The 15539-nt window shown below is 31.8% G+C and overlaps 1 protein-coding gene across 1 annotated transcript; it reads left to right on the forward strand.

Annotated features, from left to right (window-relative positions):
- The first annotated feature begins 4821 nt into the window (after positions 1–4821).
- LOC122587380 (ubiquitin carboxyl-terminal hydrolase 6-like) lies at positions 4822–12416 on the forward strand. Its single transcript, XM_043759530.1, has 18 exons — positions 4822–4967; positions 5962–6110; positions 6219–6254; positions 6346–6453; positions 6911–7011; positions 7182–7308; positions 7767–7826; positions 8537–8604; positions 8878–8928; positions 9227–9335; positions 9591–9679; positions 10217–10286; positions 10440–10520; positions 10678–10773; positions 10897–10942; positions 11494–11613; positions 11731–11805; positions 12195–12416. The coding sequence occupies exons 1-18, from the start codon at positions 4958–4960 to the stop codon at positions 12248–12250; spliced, it is 1452 nt and encodes a 483-aa protein (XP_043615465.1). The 5' UTR covers positions 4822–4957; the 3' UTR covers positions 12251–12416.
- The last annotated feature ends 3123 nt before the right edge of the window (positions 12417–15539 follow it).

The raw sequence follows: 15539 nt of genomic DNA on the forward strand, positions 1-15539 counted from the left end.
GTAAAATGGTGAAGGTGATATGTCATATGAAGTGATAAGTCATATGATATAATAGTCAAATGCATTAGTCGTACGAGCTCCGTACTCAGAATTAAAAATTCGTAAAAAGTATATCGAATGACATCTCTAATGAAAAAGCATAGAATTTTAAGAACACCCATCCAATTTTCATAATTTATCGATATACGGTTTTTGAGATAAAAGATTTTGAATAAATTAGTGGAATAAAATGATTTATGGATGAGAGAGAAAAATATGAGTGGTTGGGTTTAAGGGTATTATAGATATATTGAGTAGAGATGTTTAAATTGGTGAATAAAGAAGAAGGGTAATTTAGGTAGTTCAAATCATCTTTTGAGATTTTAAAAAGGACAAAATGTTTTATAAGATATTATAGATATAGATTGTTGAAATTGAAATTAAATAATATATAGAAAATAAAGTAAAAATAAAGAAAAATGTTATGTAAGGGTTACATTTGATGTGCATGAAAAAATTATATCTTTCATGTTAAAAAAAACACTCTTTGAACTTTATGATAAGTGTACAACAATTTAATATACCTTAAACACAGCCTTGAAGGTTTGGTTTAACAAAAACTCAAAAAAACTAATGATTAATATAGAATAATCTTTTATCATCCACGATAAATATCCATATTTGACTATACAATGTATAGATAAAAATGTTTAAAATATATAGCATTGTGGTTTTTGTTGATAGATGAAACTAGATGTAGATTTCAATTAAGAAAAAAAAAATATGATAGTGTTTATTTTAGGGTTTAGTGCGACAGAATGCAATTAACTATGCCTAAAAAGTTATAGTGTGTACCAACTAACGTTTTTGTTTATTGTATGCATAAACTTAGTAAAAATGTTTATATCATGTAACTTTTTGTGACCGACCAATCAAAACCTTACACATGGCCTGTTTAAAAAAAAAATGTACACGTGGCAGCTCATATGGGCTGCCACGTATACACATTGCATGGTTTAAACATTTTTACTAAGTTTATGCACACAATAAACAAAAATATTAGTTCATGCATACTATAACTTTTTGGGCATAGTTTGTTTCATTCCGGCGCACTAAACCCTTTATTTTATTAGCATGAGACTTTCAAAATAAATTGGAATTCTATTTAATACTTTATTAAATAGAAAACATAAGATTAAATTAAATTAATTATAACTAGCAAATAATAAATGAAAAATAAAAATCAAGTATGATTAAAAAAAAGGAAAATGTAAGGATAGAATCATTCAATTTTTAATTTTTTTTTTCAAAAACATGAATAAAATCCAAAATTAAAATATGGTTATAGTAGAAGACAAGTATAATAAAAATATATACAAAATATAATAAATTTAAACTTGCAGGTCATAGCTACATAAGTACATAACAGCCTTTAGTTCACAGTTCAATGGAAACTGACTATTTTTGCAAGAGGTAATATGATGTAAGGAGGATGTGATATTCAAGCGTTGTTATATGTAATCGCAATATAGTATTTACGAGAGTATACATTAAGCAAGAATGATATTTGATAGCAACTATCTCTATAATAAATAAAAGATAATTATATTTTAAAATATTTTTTAAAAAAATATGATGCGGCAAATCTATAATTTTATTTAAAAAGGTCTTTATTTTAATTATGATGTCATAAATAATTTACACTATTTTTAATTAAAAATAGGTCACTAAATGCTTATTTAAAGTTATTAATCTTTTATTTACAAAAAAAGAAAATTATTTTATATAGTATATAATATCCTTTTATGTTTTGTTAATGCAATAGGTATTTTATCAATATATAAATATTGTGTTATTTAATTCACTATCTCCAAAAATTACTTGAATATTTTTTAGTTTTATAATTTTAATTTAAATGCCTATGTTGAACCCGGGTAAATTCGCTAGTAAAATATTATATAACAACATAATATATTATAAAACAGGAGATGATTCCCTCAAATTAATTGTTCAGCTTGAGTCAAGTTGGGGAAATCTTGACCCTTAAATGAAAATCAAAGTTTAAGATTCAAAAATCATCTTTGAATATTAACATTTGATGTTCATCTAAAGGTTAAAATTACCCTAACATAATCTTTGAATTTTGACATTTGATTTTCATCTAAGAGTCAAAATTACCCTAACATGAAATTGAGATGATCTCCTCCCTTATAAAACTTTTACACACTTTGACAATGACAATAAAATGTCTTACTAGTAATTATATTAAAAAAAAACCGACAATTTAACAGAAATTATTCAATAACTATTATGTGCGAGATAATAATATAATGCATAATAATTGGTTAACCTGACATCTTATAATAAAAATCACAAAGAAAACTTAAAACCTAAGTTAGACATAGTCAAATGAAAAGTAAAATACTAGGCAAAAGGATGAATACAAACGAAAAAGCTAAAACTAGATTAAAAACTAAAAAAACAATACTTACAACCCAATCTAATTATATTCTATACTAGATTAAACCTGTGCGATGCACATGTTAGTTTAAAATTACTACAATTGAACAATAACCTACCATAAGAAGTATAATAGTTATCATCGTTGTTGAAAATCATCACATCATTATCGCAAGTTTATTAGGTAAAGTATCACAAAAGCTTAACGAGATTTAACCTTTTTTTTTATAATATTCTAGTCACATAATATGACACTTGATATATAAAAGTTATAACGCCAAACTTTTAAAAGAGTTAATGAGAACTCATTTGGGTTAAAGATTATATTTTAGTATGTGTATTCGTGATAAAAAACTAACTAACAAACAATTTAACCTAATATATGAATTATCACACAATGTAAAAGTTAACTTTGGCCAACACTAAAGAAAATAAGTTATGTTTTTGGAACTTGGATCAGTTTATGAAACAAAAACAAATTCTTTCGTCCACTATAATATCTTAAACCCTGCAATAGGATATAATTGATCTCATATTTTTTATAAAACATAAGATAATCATAATGATAATCTAATGATAAATACGACTAAAAGAAAATGTTGGAATCCTAGTATCCTACATTATTGGGATTTTAATTTTACCCCATAAAACTTTCAATATAGATTTTTAGTTAGTTAAATCAAATGGAATCTTAACTCATTATCTAAAATATAGATTTTAATACCCATGTATATTAATTTGTAAATACGTAATAAAAAGATAACTTTTTTATACCTATCATTAGGGCTGTAAACGGTTCAGTTAGCTAGAAATTTTGAACCGTTTTTGGGTTTTGGTTCGGTTCGGTTACTTTCGGTTACCCGTAAATCGGTTACCCGAAAATGTCGGTTTTATTTTCGGTTAACCACTTATTAAAGTTATTCTAGTATAAAGTTTAAGTTCTCAATTATAATAGTCAACTTACATTGTATTAATTAATTTTTCTATGTATAATAGTTATTTAATTACATTACTATTTTGTTTTATAAATAAATATACATTACATCTAATTTTGAATTGTTTTTTTCTAACGTTATATTTATGCAATGCAGGTATGTATTTAAGAGTATCATGATTTACTACTTAAAATATCTTTTATATGATATTATTAATATTTTTGCTAAATTATTTTAAACAAAGTTAACAACTTTTCTTAAGAAGAGTATATATATATATAAGAAAATTACTTAAAATATCTAAATTTAATCATAAATTGTGAAATAAAATTAATAAAATTGTTAATATTTTAGACAACAAATATAAATAGCTAAATAGATATGTAAATGATGTATTCATCATTTCATCTAATACATATATGTAAATATACATATATATGATTATATGTAGGTATATATCAAAATTCGGTTCGGTTAACCGCGAGTAATGAATATTGAAAACCGTAATCGAACCGTTACACATCGTTTTTTTTGTTTTCAGTTTTTTCGGGTTTCGTTTTTTTTCAGTTTTGGGTTTTTCGGTTTCGAATCACGCGGTTCGGACCGGTTTTTCGGTTCATTTCTTACACTCCTACTTATCATACGTATCACATAGTAATCTCTTCCTTTTTTTAAAGTTGATTATAGAATATCTAAAATCTTAAACTTTATTTTTTAAAAATTGATAAATGATTAGGATTGATAATTAAGATTAATGATGATGATATGACTATACACGTGACAACTTAAATAGAACAATTTAATTAAAAAATGACAAATAATTAAAAAACCTATGTGGCAAATGAAAACTAAAGATTAGCTTAAAACATGACCCAAAAAAGAAAAAAACTAAAACTAAAAAAAAATAGATATTCTAACGAAAATGATATATATGTTAGCTAATTAGTTGTATATAGTAAAAAACAAAAATCAGTAAACATTAGATAAAAACATGATCCAAAATGAAAAAGGTAAAACCAACATGAAATGTAAACACTACAGACAAAAAAGGATAAAGTTGCATTAACAAAATTAAAAAAAAAAAAAGAAAAATAAAGAATAAGTAAGCAACAACCTAAAACACAAAATGATTAACTATTGAACGAAAATCTTATATCCCGTTTAGAGATTGGGTACTGTTGTTGTTGTTGTATTGAACGAAAACTAACCTTGTTTGCTATTGTCTTCTAATGTAACACGGAAGTACGTAACAATAACAATTCGATAAGAAATGCTGTTGTTGGGGCCTTCGGGGGGTTTAATCGGATTGGTAAACAAAGCATTTACGGGCTCAATCATATAGTATTTTTGATCCATAAAAAAGGCCCACTACAAGTGTAACAGGATTCACAGTCATGTTTGTACGTGTTCTCTCGATTCCACTTCTATTCGTATAAGAAGAAAGAAGATTTGTCCAAATTGGTCTCTCGGTTATCCTTTGCCCTTTTCTCCAAGCAAACTCCACATCAAATACACACACGCCCTCTCTTCTCCTTCCTCATCTCCCGCCCGATCTCGCTAACTATCAGAAGCTTCTCCAAATTATGCCGACAGGTTGATTTAATTTCATTTTGATTTAAATTACAATTGATTAACGTATTAATCAAGCTGCTCTTTTATTTCTGAATAAACATTATCGATTTTGTATGTTTGATGTATTGTAGTTTAATTTGTGGCATCCGTACCTAGGGCTCAAACTAGGGAGTTTAGTTATCTAACTTCATTCAAAACAGACCTAGTTTATGAATACATGAATATATGTGTATATGTAATTGTATCTGTGTGTATATAAGAAAGAGTCCTTTTAATGTTCATGTAGTTAGGATTTAGGAATGAAAGCATTAGTTAATATCTCGCTAGCCGACAATATATACGTATCTGTATATACACATACAATACGAATACATATTATACGTATCTGTGTAACTGTGTATGTATGTTTATCTAAGAAAGAGGCCTCCTAATGTTGTTGCTTTACCTAGAAATGAAAGCACTGGTGATGCTAACCGACAGATTTGCATCGCTGTAAGTTAAACCAAAGGTGCAGAAACCTTTACGTTAAGAATGCATAGACGTTAGAGTTACCCCTTAGATTACTGGTGTGAGTTACAACTCTGTTGTTGTTGCTTTTTATTTTGATGGCCACAGGTCTATCTAGTTGAGTCATGAGTTTATCAATGTATGTTATATTATTAAATGTCGTGTGGACATATAAGGATTAATAAACCTTAGAAATGTTTAAACGGTTATTGATCGGTTTTCCCAACTTAGACTTGTCAAATCTCTTTTCACAGAATTCTATTGATTATTTATGCTTTTATGTGTGTGTGAGAGAGTCAGAATAGTATATGGTTAGCTTCTTCCTTTTAGAATGTTGTTAGTTCTGCTGGTAGACATTTTTTCAAGTGAAAAGAAAACGATACAGCAAATTATACTCCCAATGGCAAATCTTTGCTTGGGAGTATGCACTTACTTCACAATTCAGAGGTTTAGTTTTCTCTTGCAAAGCTTTGTTTTTCATGCTTTCAATTATGTGCCCTTATCACAGTGAGTGTAAAATGGCAAAAAGAGCTATACCCGGCAGTGGAGATAGATACAACCCAGCCTCCATATGTTTTCAAGTGTCAGCTGTATGATCTCACAGGGGTACCACCTGAAAGACAAAAGATAATGATGAAGGGTCATGGATTACTAAAGGTATCCGTTGTGTTTTTACTGCCATTTGTATATTTTTTTGGCTGTGTGGTATTAAGCAACCTGCAATTTAAGCTCCCTTAATCCTCTTTACCTTTTGCTGTTAACCAGGATGACTCTGATTGGTCGAAGTTGGGGGTGAAAGAGGTGAATGTTCTTTCTCTTACATTTTCGATAATCAATTGTTTTGACCTCTTAAAGCTGGTGGTAAACGTTCTTTTATTATAAATATAAATAGGGTCAAAAAATAATGATGATGGGAACTGCTGATGAGATCGTAAAGGCTCCAGAGAAGGGCCCTGTTTTTATGGAAGATCTTCCAGAAGAAGAACAGGCAGTTGCTGTGGTAGGGTCCTTGACATCTTTTGTTGCACATTAAGTCTTATTCCTTTTATGTTCCTGCCCAAAATATTTCACTTGGGTAACCGTTCTATGAATCTCTTGTTTAGCAGTGCATATTATACCAGCCAAGTTTTAGCAAAACACATTATTGTATCTTTACCAATTTTCCAAATTATGCATTTATGATTCGATCAACTTGGCGGACATGCCACATGGTAAACTGAAGTTATCCATTTCATGCTTGTTTCTTACAAGTACGATCCACCTCAAAGGGTGAAGCGCATGGTTAATTCGATTTTTAACAAATTAAAGTACTTGGTTACTATATTGTTTGCATGGATGTATACAAGCTTTTGAGTATTCAATTTCTTTGTCATGCTTAGTTTATCTTATGATGGATACTTGGGTCTATATCATATTGGGAAAGAAATGACAAGCCTTTTTCTGTTCTTTTTTTGCAGGGTCATTCAGCTGGATTATTTAACCTGGGGAATACTTGTTACATGAATTCCACCATGCAATGCCTGCATTCTGTCCCAGAGCTTAAATCTGCATTGATCGAGTTAGTCATCTTTGCTATGCAAGAGATAATAAACTAGTTTCTATGCCTTTGCTTTTTTCCGTGTTACTGTTATAGTTCATCTATGGTTTTTATTTAATGGAGATGGAAGATATGTTCACTTGACTGATGTTTCCTCTTGATTTTTCTTATATAATGTTTTTATCACTCAGCTATCCACAGGCTGGTAGAAGTGGTGATTTGGATCAGTCTTCTCATCTATTGACTGTTGCGACACGAGACTTATTTAGTGAGCTTGACAAGAATGTCAAGCCAGTTGCACCAATGCAGTTTTGGATGGTATATTCTCCTTTTACCCTGCATATCACAACCATGTCAATATGACATTGGTGCTAACAGTTGTGCTGTGAAGATAGTAACAAACATCGTAGCCTTTTTTAGTTACTAATAGCCTAGTTGTGCAACTTTGTTCAGCACATCATAAATCTTAGGTCTGAAACTTAATGTAAGTTTGCTGGAGACTTATATTTTGTTGTTTGTTGCTGTAGTTGTTAGGGTGTATTTTAATTATGATTTTGTTAAAAGCTCCTTAAGATCTTTTCCATCGAGTATGCAAGCTTAACGATACTCTCTTTATGGATTATCAAACTATCAGGCATAGCCTTTACCTATCCTGAAATTGCTAGAAGGGAACTTCTCACTTAATTATAATTGTGTTTTACTTTTACTGCAACCCTTTTTCTTTTTAGATTATTTTAAAAGGTATGTTTATGTATGTCAATATTATGTGATTGTAGGTATTGCGGAAAAAGTACCCTCAATTTGGTCAGCTGCATAATGGGTCCTTCATGCAACAGGTTTCTCAGATTCCACTTTTATATGATATTAATTGCATTGCTCAAATAATCCTATTAAGTTTTGTTACTTAGGGGTGGTTGGTATGAGGGGATTATAGAGAAGGAAAATGCAATTGAGAATGGAAATGATAAGATTATAAGAAAGAGAATGAGTATTTGGAAAGAGAATAGATTCTATTGTTTGGTACAAATAGAATTAATTTTTAAAAAAGTTAAACAAAAAATACACAATTTAGTTACACTATCTTAATATAAACAATTAAAAGTAAGGTTCAAGGTAAAATAAAACAAGTATTTAATTATAACAAATAAAATATTAGGTTTCTTACTAGTGCATCATGAAAATCATCGTGCATCAATATATATACTTGTGTTTCGTGAATCTTCGTGCATCAATTTTATAATGATCTAAGGGTCAAGAGTCCTATTTGTTTTACTTTAATACTTGTTTTACAATAACCAAACCCTTAAAAGTAATACATAAAATCCTTGAGAAAAATAATAATAATAGAGTTTGATTCCATTCTCATCATTCCTCACCATTTTGTAAGGAATGATGAGAATGGATTCAATGGAAGTGTTTCCTCCTTTTTCCTCTTTATTTCCATTCTTTGATGTAACCAAACAATAGAAATAATTCTCATTTTTTATTATACCATTTGCATTCTGTTCTACCTAACATCCCTTTAATATCTTTCAATAACTGTCAGGATGCTGAAGAATGTTGGACGCAGATTTTGTATACTCTTTCTCAGGCCCTTAGATCACCAAATTCCAGGTATTTATATTTCTTTATCCCACAGGAAGTAATCCGATTGCTTTATATCATATAAAATGCTGACAGATACTTGATTATGCACAGTTAACATACCTTAATAGTTTAAATTCATATATAAGTAAAATGTGGTACATCCAAACAGTGTTTTATTATAAATTACTGCTTTTTCAGTCAACACACTGTAGATTGACTAGTCAGCCTAAAATGCTATCTTAATATGAAGGATTTTGTGCTCTGCTAAATTGATAACTTTTGTCTTTATTTAATCTGCAGTGTGAATCATGATACAGTGAAGGAACTTTTTGGCATTGACCTTGTCAGCAGGTACTTGTTCGTTTTACTTCATATGAACATATTAGTTCTTGCTGAAAGATATGTCTCTACTCCTTATAGTTTGGTGTTTTTCTTTCTTGATGCACTCGATGCATCATGCATGGTATGTAAATATCGGGCGGCTGCATGCAAATTTTTTCTTTGTTTGAAAAGATATAGGACTGTTGGAATAAAAATACAAATAGTTATATATTTCGTTTGAATCTATCTGAAATAGTTATTTGTGTGGTTATGGCTGAAAATATGCTCATCCAATTTTTGTTCAATTGATGCCATGTTGTCTGTGTAGGGTGCATTGTGCAGAAAGTGGTGAAGATAGTTCAGAGACAGAATCAATATACGCTCTTAAATGCCACATATCGCATGAAGTGAATCACTTGCATGAGGGGCTAAAGCATGTAAGTTTTAATGTTATGTGTGAATCTATGAAGTGAATCTTTGTTTTTTATCCTGTTATTACCCTGTGACCCAGACCTGTTATGATCCTGCGACATTTTTAAAAAAGCCTGGCCATTTTTAGGGATGGTGAGGGCTGAAAGTTACAATTAATCTTAAAAGTATTACTTGTGACAAGATAATGTGGGTAGCTTGTACATATACTTGATCTGATTGGTAACTTCTTAATAATGAGCTGGCTGGTCTATTTCTTGCAGGGGCTGAAATCAGAGCTAGAAAAGGCTTCTCCTTCTCTAGGACGCAGTGCCGTTTATGTGAAGGATTCCCGCATCAATGGATTGCCAAAGTAAGAGCACTATTATCTCAATTTTCGGTCGAAATATAGTGAACATTTCTGTACAAACACTAGTTAAGCATACAAATTTGTACATGCATATCTAGTAACTGTGGCATATTCCCCTCATTTACTTATGAATGAGACGGCTTGGAACTTGTATTGTGCTTTATTTTAAATCGGTCAAGTCACAAAATTTAGCTTTGAGAAAAACTTACACGGGTTGAAAATCACCCGAAGTCCACTTTTTTATTTAAATAAGAATTGCACATCCGTAGTCACCTGTTGTTTATACCCTCTCGACTTAACTGATACTTGAACCCACAACCTCTTGGTCGAGGGGTCATCCCAATGTTGCTAGGCAGAAGGCCTTTCGGTAATGCATGCCTTATAAGTTGTTTTCTCAAAGATTAGGTTTTTGTTTCCTTATCATAATTAGCTCATTTGTTGATGGTTTTGAAAAGGACAGATTTTTTGTGGCTCAACCTAGCTCTTCCTGACTCATCCCATGTACTTGACTGATCTTAAATTCATTTTTATATGTGCAAGGTACTTGACTATTCAGTTTGTTCGATTTTTCTGGAAGAGGGAATCTAATCAGAAAGCAAAGATTTTGAGGGTAATTTCTGTAACACATTACTTAGAAAAGATGTTTATTCCTTACTACTCAGAAGGCCAAGCACCAAAATGCTCCGCACTTTGTTTGATCACTCTGGTATGTATAGATTACAAAACCCAAATATTTTGACTATCTGCATGCTTGAATTTTTAGAAAGTGGATTATCCATTGGAGCTGGATATCTTTGATCTTTGTTCAGACGACCTTCGAAAAAAGCTGGAAGCTCCTCGTCAGGTGTTTTTTCTACCTGAGCTAAATTTGTATTCTCTTACTAATGATGATTAAAGAGCTTATATAATCTCATCAGTCATCATGTGATGTCTACACCCTACTATTGTGTGGTTATTAGTATTTATTTTGTATGTTTCTTTCTTGTTTCTGTGCCAAGTAGAAATTAAGAGATGAGGATGGTAGAAAGGCTGGTTTGAAACTCAAAGAAAAGAAATCTGCTTCGGTGGACAATGATGTTAAGATGTCGGATGCGGAGGTATGTGTAGTTACTTGGTTGCAATCTATATAAACGTGCTAAATATCACATCATGTGATATATATCCATGTGATTCACATGGATATGCCAAGAATAAACATTCTTCTTTTTTAATGCATGCAGCCATCAAATGCAAGCGAAGAATCATCTAAAGCCACTCCTGTGGAAGGTTAACATCTTTCTCTGTAGTTCCAGATATATATATATACGGGAGCCCAATTATTTATTTATTCCACACAAAGTATTAAAAAGTTAGTATGTGAAGGGTTCCACACCTGATCTTAGGTACCAGACAACCTTATATTCACTTTTGCCATATATATATGAGTGTGTGTGTGTATATGTATTATCTGAAGTTTACCAACTATACCTAATAGATGTCAGCTTCAGACATCTGTTTTGGCATCCAGGCACCTTTAGTGCGGTCTTAAAAGGGTGGCTAACCCAAAAAGTCAATTACTTTAATAAATGATGCATTAAATTAGATCACTAAAACATTATTGCAATTATCGATGGAAACGATTTTGGGAGGTTTTATGCGTGAACAGAATCCTAATGAGTTTATGTTTGTTACTTTTACAATTTTACCAATTTGGCCAGTCAGTAAAAACACACCCAAATATATGATCCGTAGTTTCATACATAAGCAATTTGGTTGAAATTCCACGTCTACCCTTTGTTAATTTTAATATTATTGGATCTGATTTTTATACATTTCAGGTCTCGCATCTGATAAAAATGAGCAGTTGACTGGAGTGTATGATTTGGTAGCCGTTTTGACTCATAAAGGCCGAAGTGCAGATTCAGGTCATTATGTTGCTTGGGTCAAGCAAGAAAACGGTCAGTCTATCATTTATATTACATCTCATTTACTGAAACCGTATACCCTGAGTTGCTTTACGCATATTAAACTTGTTTAACATCAAAAGTACACGCTAACGATCGGTATTGCTGTAGGCAAATGGATTCAATTCGATGATGATAATCCAATCCCACAAAAGGAAGAAGATATAACAAAACTTTCTGGAGGAGGTATGTAATAGTATTCATTCGTTCTTACAGATGCATGTTCTGGGGTTGTATCACTAACTATACTAATTAGTTACATGGGTTAGTCCGACGGGCTAGGTAGCGGGTTAAAATAGGTAAAGATCACTGTTCAGGTCAAAATGGGTCGGGTTGGATTGACTAAAAACACTTTTTGTCCAGGAATTGTAGTTCTCTCTAGTGTATGAGGTTTTAATTATTATTTGCTTTTGGTGACTTTTGATCCATTGTTGAAAAAACACAACTCAAAGTGGCCCTTTCATAAGCAACTTGTCAAAATGACCGCCTTTATAACTATTCTATTTGACAAACTTGATTTGCCCTTTACATCTCTTATGCAAGCTCAATCTTGAATAATGATTTTGTTGTTGCAGGTGATTGGCATATGGCTTACATTTGCATGTACAAGGCTCGTACCATTGCCATGTAATGTTGTTCCTGTTCTCGTGTAATTTGATAATTGTAACCTTCATTTGGTTTACACCAACTTAGAATTTGGAGTGAAGAACAGTCCCAAGATTTTGATTATATAACTGTGTTTGATGTGCTTTCAACATTTTTTTGTGAAAAATATTACACAAGACTTGCAGCTTTAAGAAGTTTGTCGCTTGCCCTAGACAATGTTGTTCATGCATCTACTTGGTTTAGAGCAATGTAAAGCACCCGGGGATTTAGTCAACATTTTGTGTGAATATAACATCGTTGCTGAATGAAAACTACTCTTAGAAATTATTTATGTGCCTAAAAATCAACCTAATACCTTAAGATATCAGTCCCAGTAAATAGGACATCAAACAGAATATTCTTGAATTTTATGAATATTAAAGGTGTTCCAGGGAAGTCAATATCCAAACAACTGAATAAACGGGTCTTACCATCTTTCTATGTGTTGTTTTTCTTTTACCTTCATAACTGTATCAAGAGCCCTCAAATAGTTTCCTAGATCATATGTTGGGGTCATTCAAGCCCGCCCGCAAGGATGAGGATTCCCTCAAGCTAGCCGGCTCGGAGAAGTTGTAGGCCTCAATAAAAAAGATCAAGAGTGATTCCTCACCTAAGTCAAGTTAGAAGAATCATGGCCCTTGGATTAAAATCAAAGGCCAAGATTCAATGACCATCATTGAATATCATTGAATCTTGGCCTTTGATTTTAATCAAGGACCATGATTCTTCTAACTTGACCTATCAAGTTGTTTCAACTTGAAGGGATCTCCTTCCCAAAAACTTCTAATGAAGTCAGCTATTTCAACATCTACAGTTGGCAACGGATGATGTTGAAATTAGAATATTGGTCATTAGTATATTTAAAAATATATGACGATGCGAATGATTCCATCTTTTCTCGAATCTCCTTTAACGGAAGAAATAGAAGCCCAAGAAGGATTACCAAAACCTAGTTCACTCGCTGAGTCTCTTTGCATGTGTTTGAGGATGATGAATCACTTCGTGTCGACCTGTTGCCAATAAACTTTCCAGCCTCATATGATAATGGAAAACTAGAGCATTTTCTGCATCGGTGGATGAAGAATCGCGAACATAATAATTTCTGGTCCCCATGGGCAACGCAGCAGTGTCCTGAGGGAGGAGTTTAGAGGCCTTATAGTAGCACGGACTTCTTTTTCTTTCTAGGTTACCATGTTCCATCAATAGCACCTAACCTATGCCGATTTTGGCGGACCGTGCTCCACCCCGGTGAACTCATGCGGTTCCGACGTGCCCAGAGGCCAGAGGCGCCTTACAATCGTCCTAGGCTTATCAGAAGGCTTCATCTTCGCATGCTACGCTTGAACAAGCAATTTAGTTGAATTTAAATTCATAGTGATTTCAAGTAGTGCAATTTAGAATGCAATGTGATTCCATGAACAATTTAATAATGAGATTATTAAAACGAACTCATCCCCATAATAAGCATCAAGCCATAAGGTAGGTGTAAAACTCTTCCAAATGCTAGCTCAAAGTAGAAGGGAATACCCAGATATATATAAACCACCAACCAATTTCATGTTTGATCGATATGGGATTGTAACACTGCCCCACCCTTGGAAGAACCAATGTCCTTGTTGGTCACGGTTGACACTCTTCTTTTTGGGTCCAAGCCACCACTCTATAGGCTACCACTCCGAGCTCATTGGTCACGACTAGTGGAGAATACTTGTGATATATTGTTGGTCATAATCTAACCAATGCTGCAACATATAAAATAGCATGTCCCCAAGCGAATAATGACAGATTATATTTCATAATCAGTGGTCTTGCAATTAACTGCAATCTTTTTGTGAACGATTCAACTAGACTAATTTGTGTATGCACATGTGCAACCGAATGCTCCACATTAATCCAAATTGCCATACAATAATTATTAAAAGATCGGGATGTAAATTATGTCAGCATTATCAAGCCTTGTGTTCCTAATGTGATGATTAATTTTCAAACTTACATTTAGAGGGCCTGATTATTAATTTTCCAAGAGAGCATACCTTAATCTTTTGCTAGTAGGATCTTAATATCCTTAAGTGGATGCCCATTTCGAACTGTGAATAATTCTCGACGTCATTGTATTGCAAGGATGCCCCAATCTATCAATCTACAAGGCAAACAATTTTAGATTTACTAGCTTTTTGCTAGGGGTCATATTAACTTCTAGCTCACTTATACATTTAAGATATAAGCTAGAAGATAAGTCTTTTCGTTTTTATATACTCGTAATAGTTTTATGGCCATTTTTCATTAGATGTGATCAAAAGAGATTCAATACAATTTTTAGCCATGGTTTCAATATGACAATCATTGCATCTTTTATCTTTGACACTTAGTAATCCCTTCTAGATCGACTAGAATATAATGCTAAAATAGGATATATAAATTGTTAAAGTTTGAAATTGTTTTTGATAATAGCTATGAACGGGCCTGGAGACTAATTAGTTACAAGTAATAAACTATTAAGTCAGCTGTCTTTTAATATATATTGAAATTAGAATTAAATTATTCTTAATATTATTGATCTTTACTTTTTTTTTTATTAGATATACATATTGTACTTTTTTTTAAGGCAACAACGGATAAATGACTAACATTCCCACGCGGATGTACCCATGCCGGTTCAACTACTGACAATGCCCTAAAGGCTTTCCTACTAATGTGTTAGATGAGTATAAAATTGCTAAGATCCGTCACCACATTACATGTGACAGAATTCAAACCTGAGACTCCTAGGATGAACCACATTGTAAAAAAAACCCCTGACCACTAGACTAACATCCCAATGGCAACATATTGTAATTGATTATTATTAAATTCAAATATCATGGTAATTCTAATTATAACCCTTTAAAATACAATTAAAAAAAACTGTATTCTCTATCTTTAAAGTAAATCTTAGTTCAGATTTTGTTTCATGTATATTGATTCCTTGCGTTCAACTTTAATTCTTACATACTCTCACATTTGTTAAGATTTTTTGGTAAAAGATTTGGTTTCCATAGTATTTCAAGTTTCCATTTTTCATAGATTCCCTTTTATCAAAATTTCCATAAAAGTGTTCTACCCAACACACTTTCTCACATGTCTCACATTCTTTTTTGCACATATAAATATATAAATAAATATTAAATTAAATATATGATATAAATTATATTAAGTAAAAATATACTATAAAGTAAAAAAAATATAGAGAATAACAAGACAAAGGTTCCTAGAGATGTCCACAGAGTAACACAATG

This window comes from Erigeron canadensis, chromosome 2 (assembly GCF_010389155.1).
Source record: "Erigeron canadensis isolate Cc75 chromosome 2, C_canadensis_v1, whole genome shotgun sequence".
Lineage (NCBI taxonomy): Eukaryota > Viridiplantae > Streptophyta > Magnoliopsida > Asterales > Asteraceae > Erigeron > Erigeron canadensis.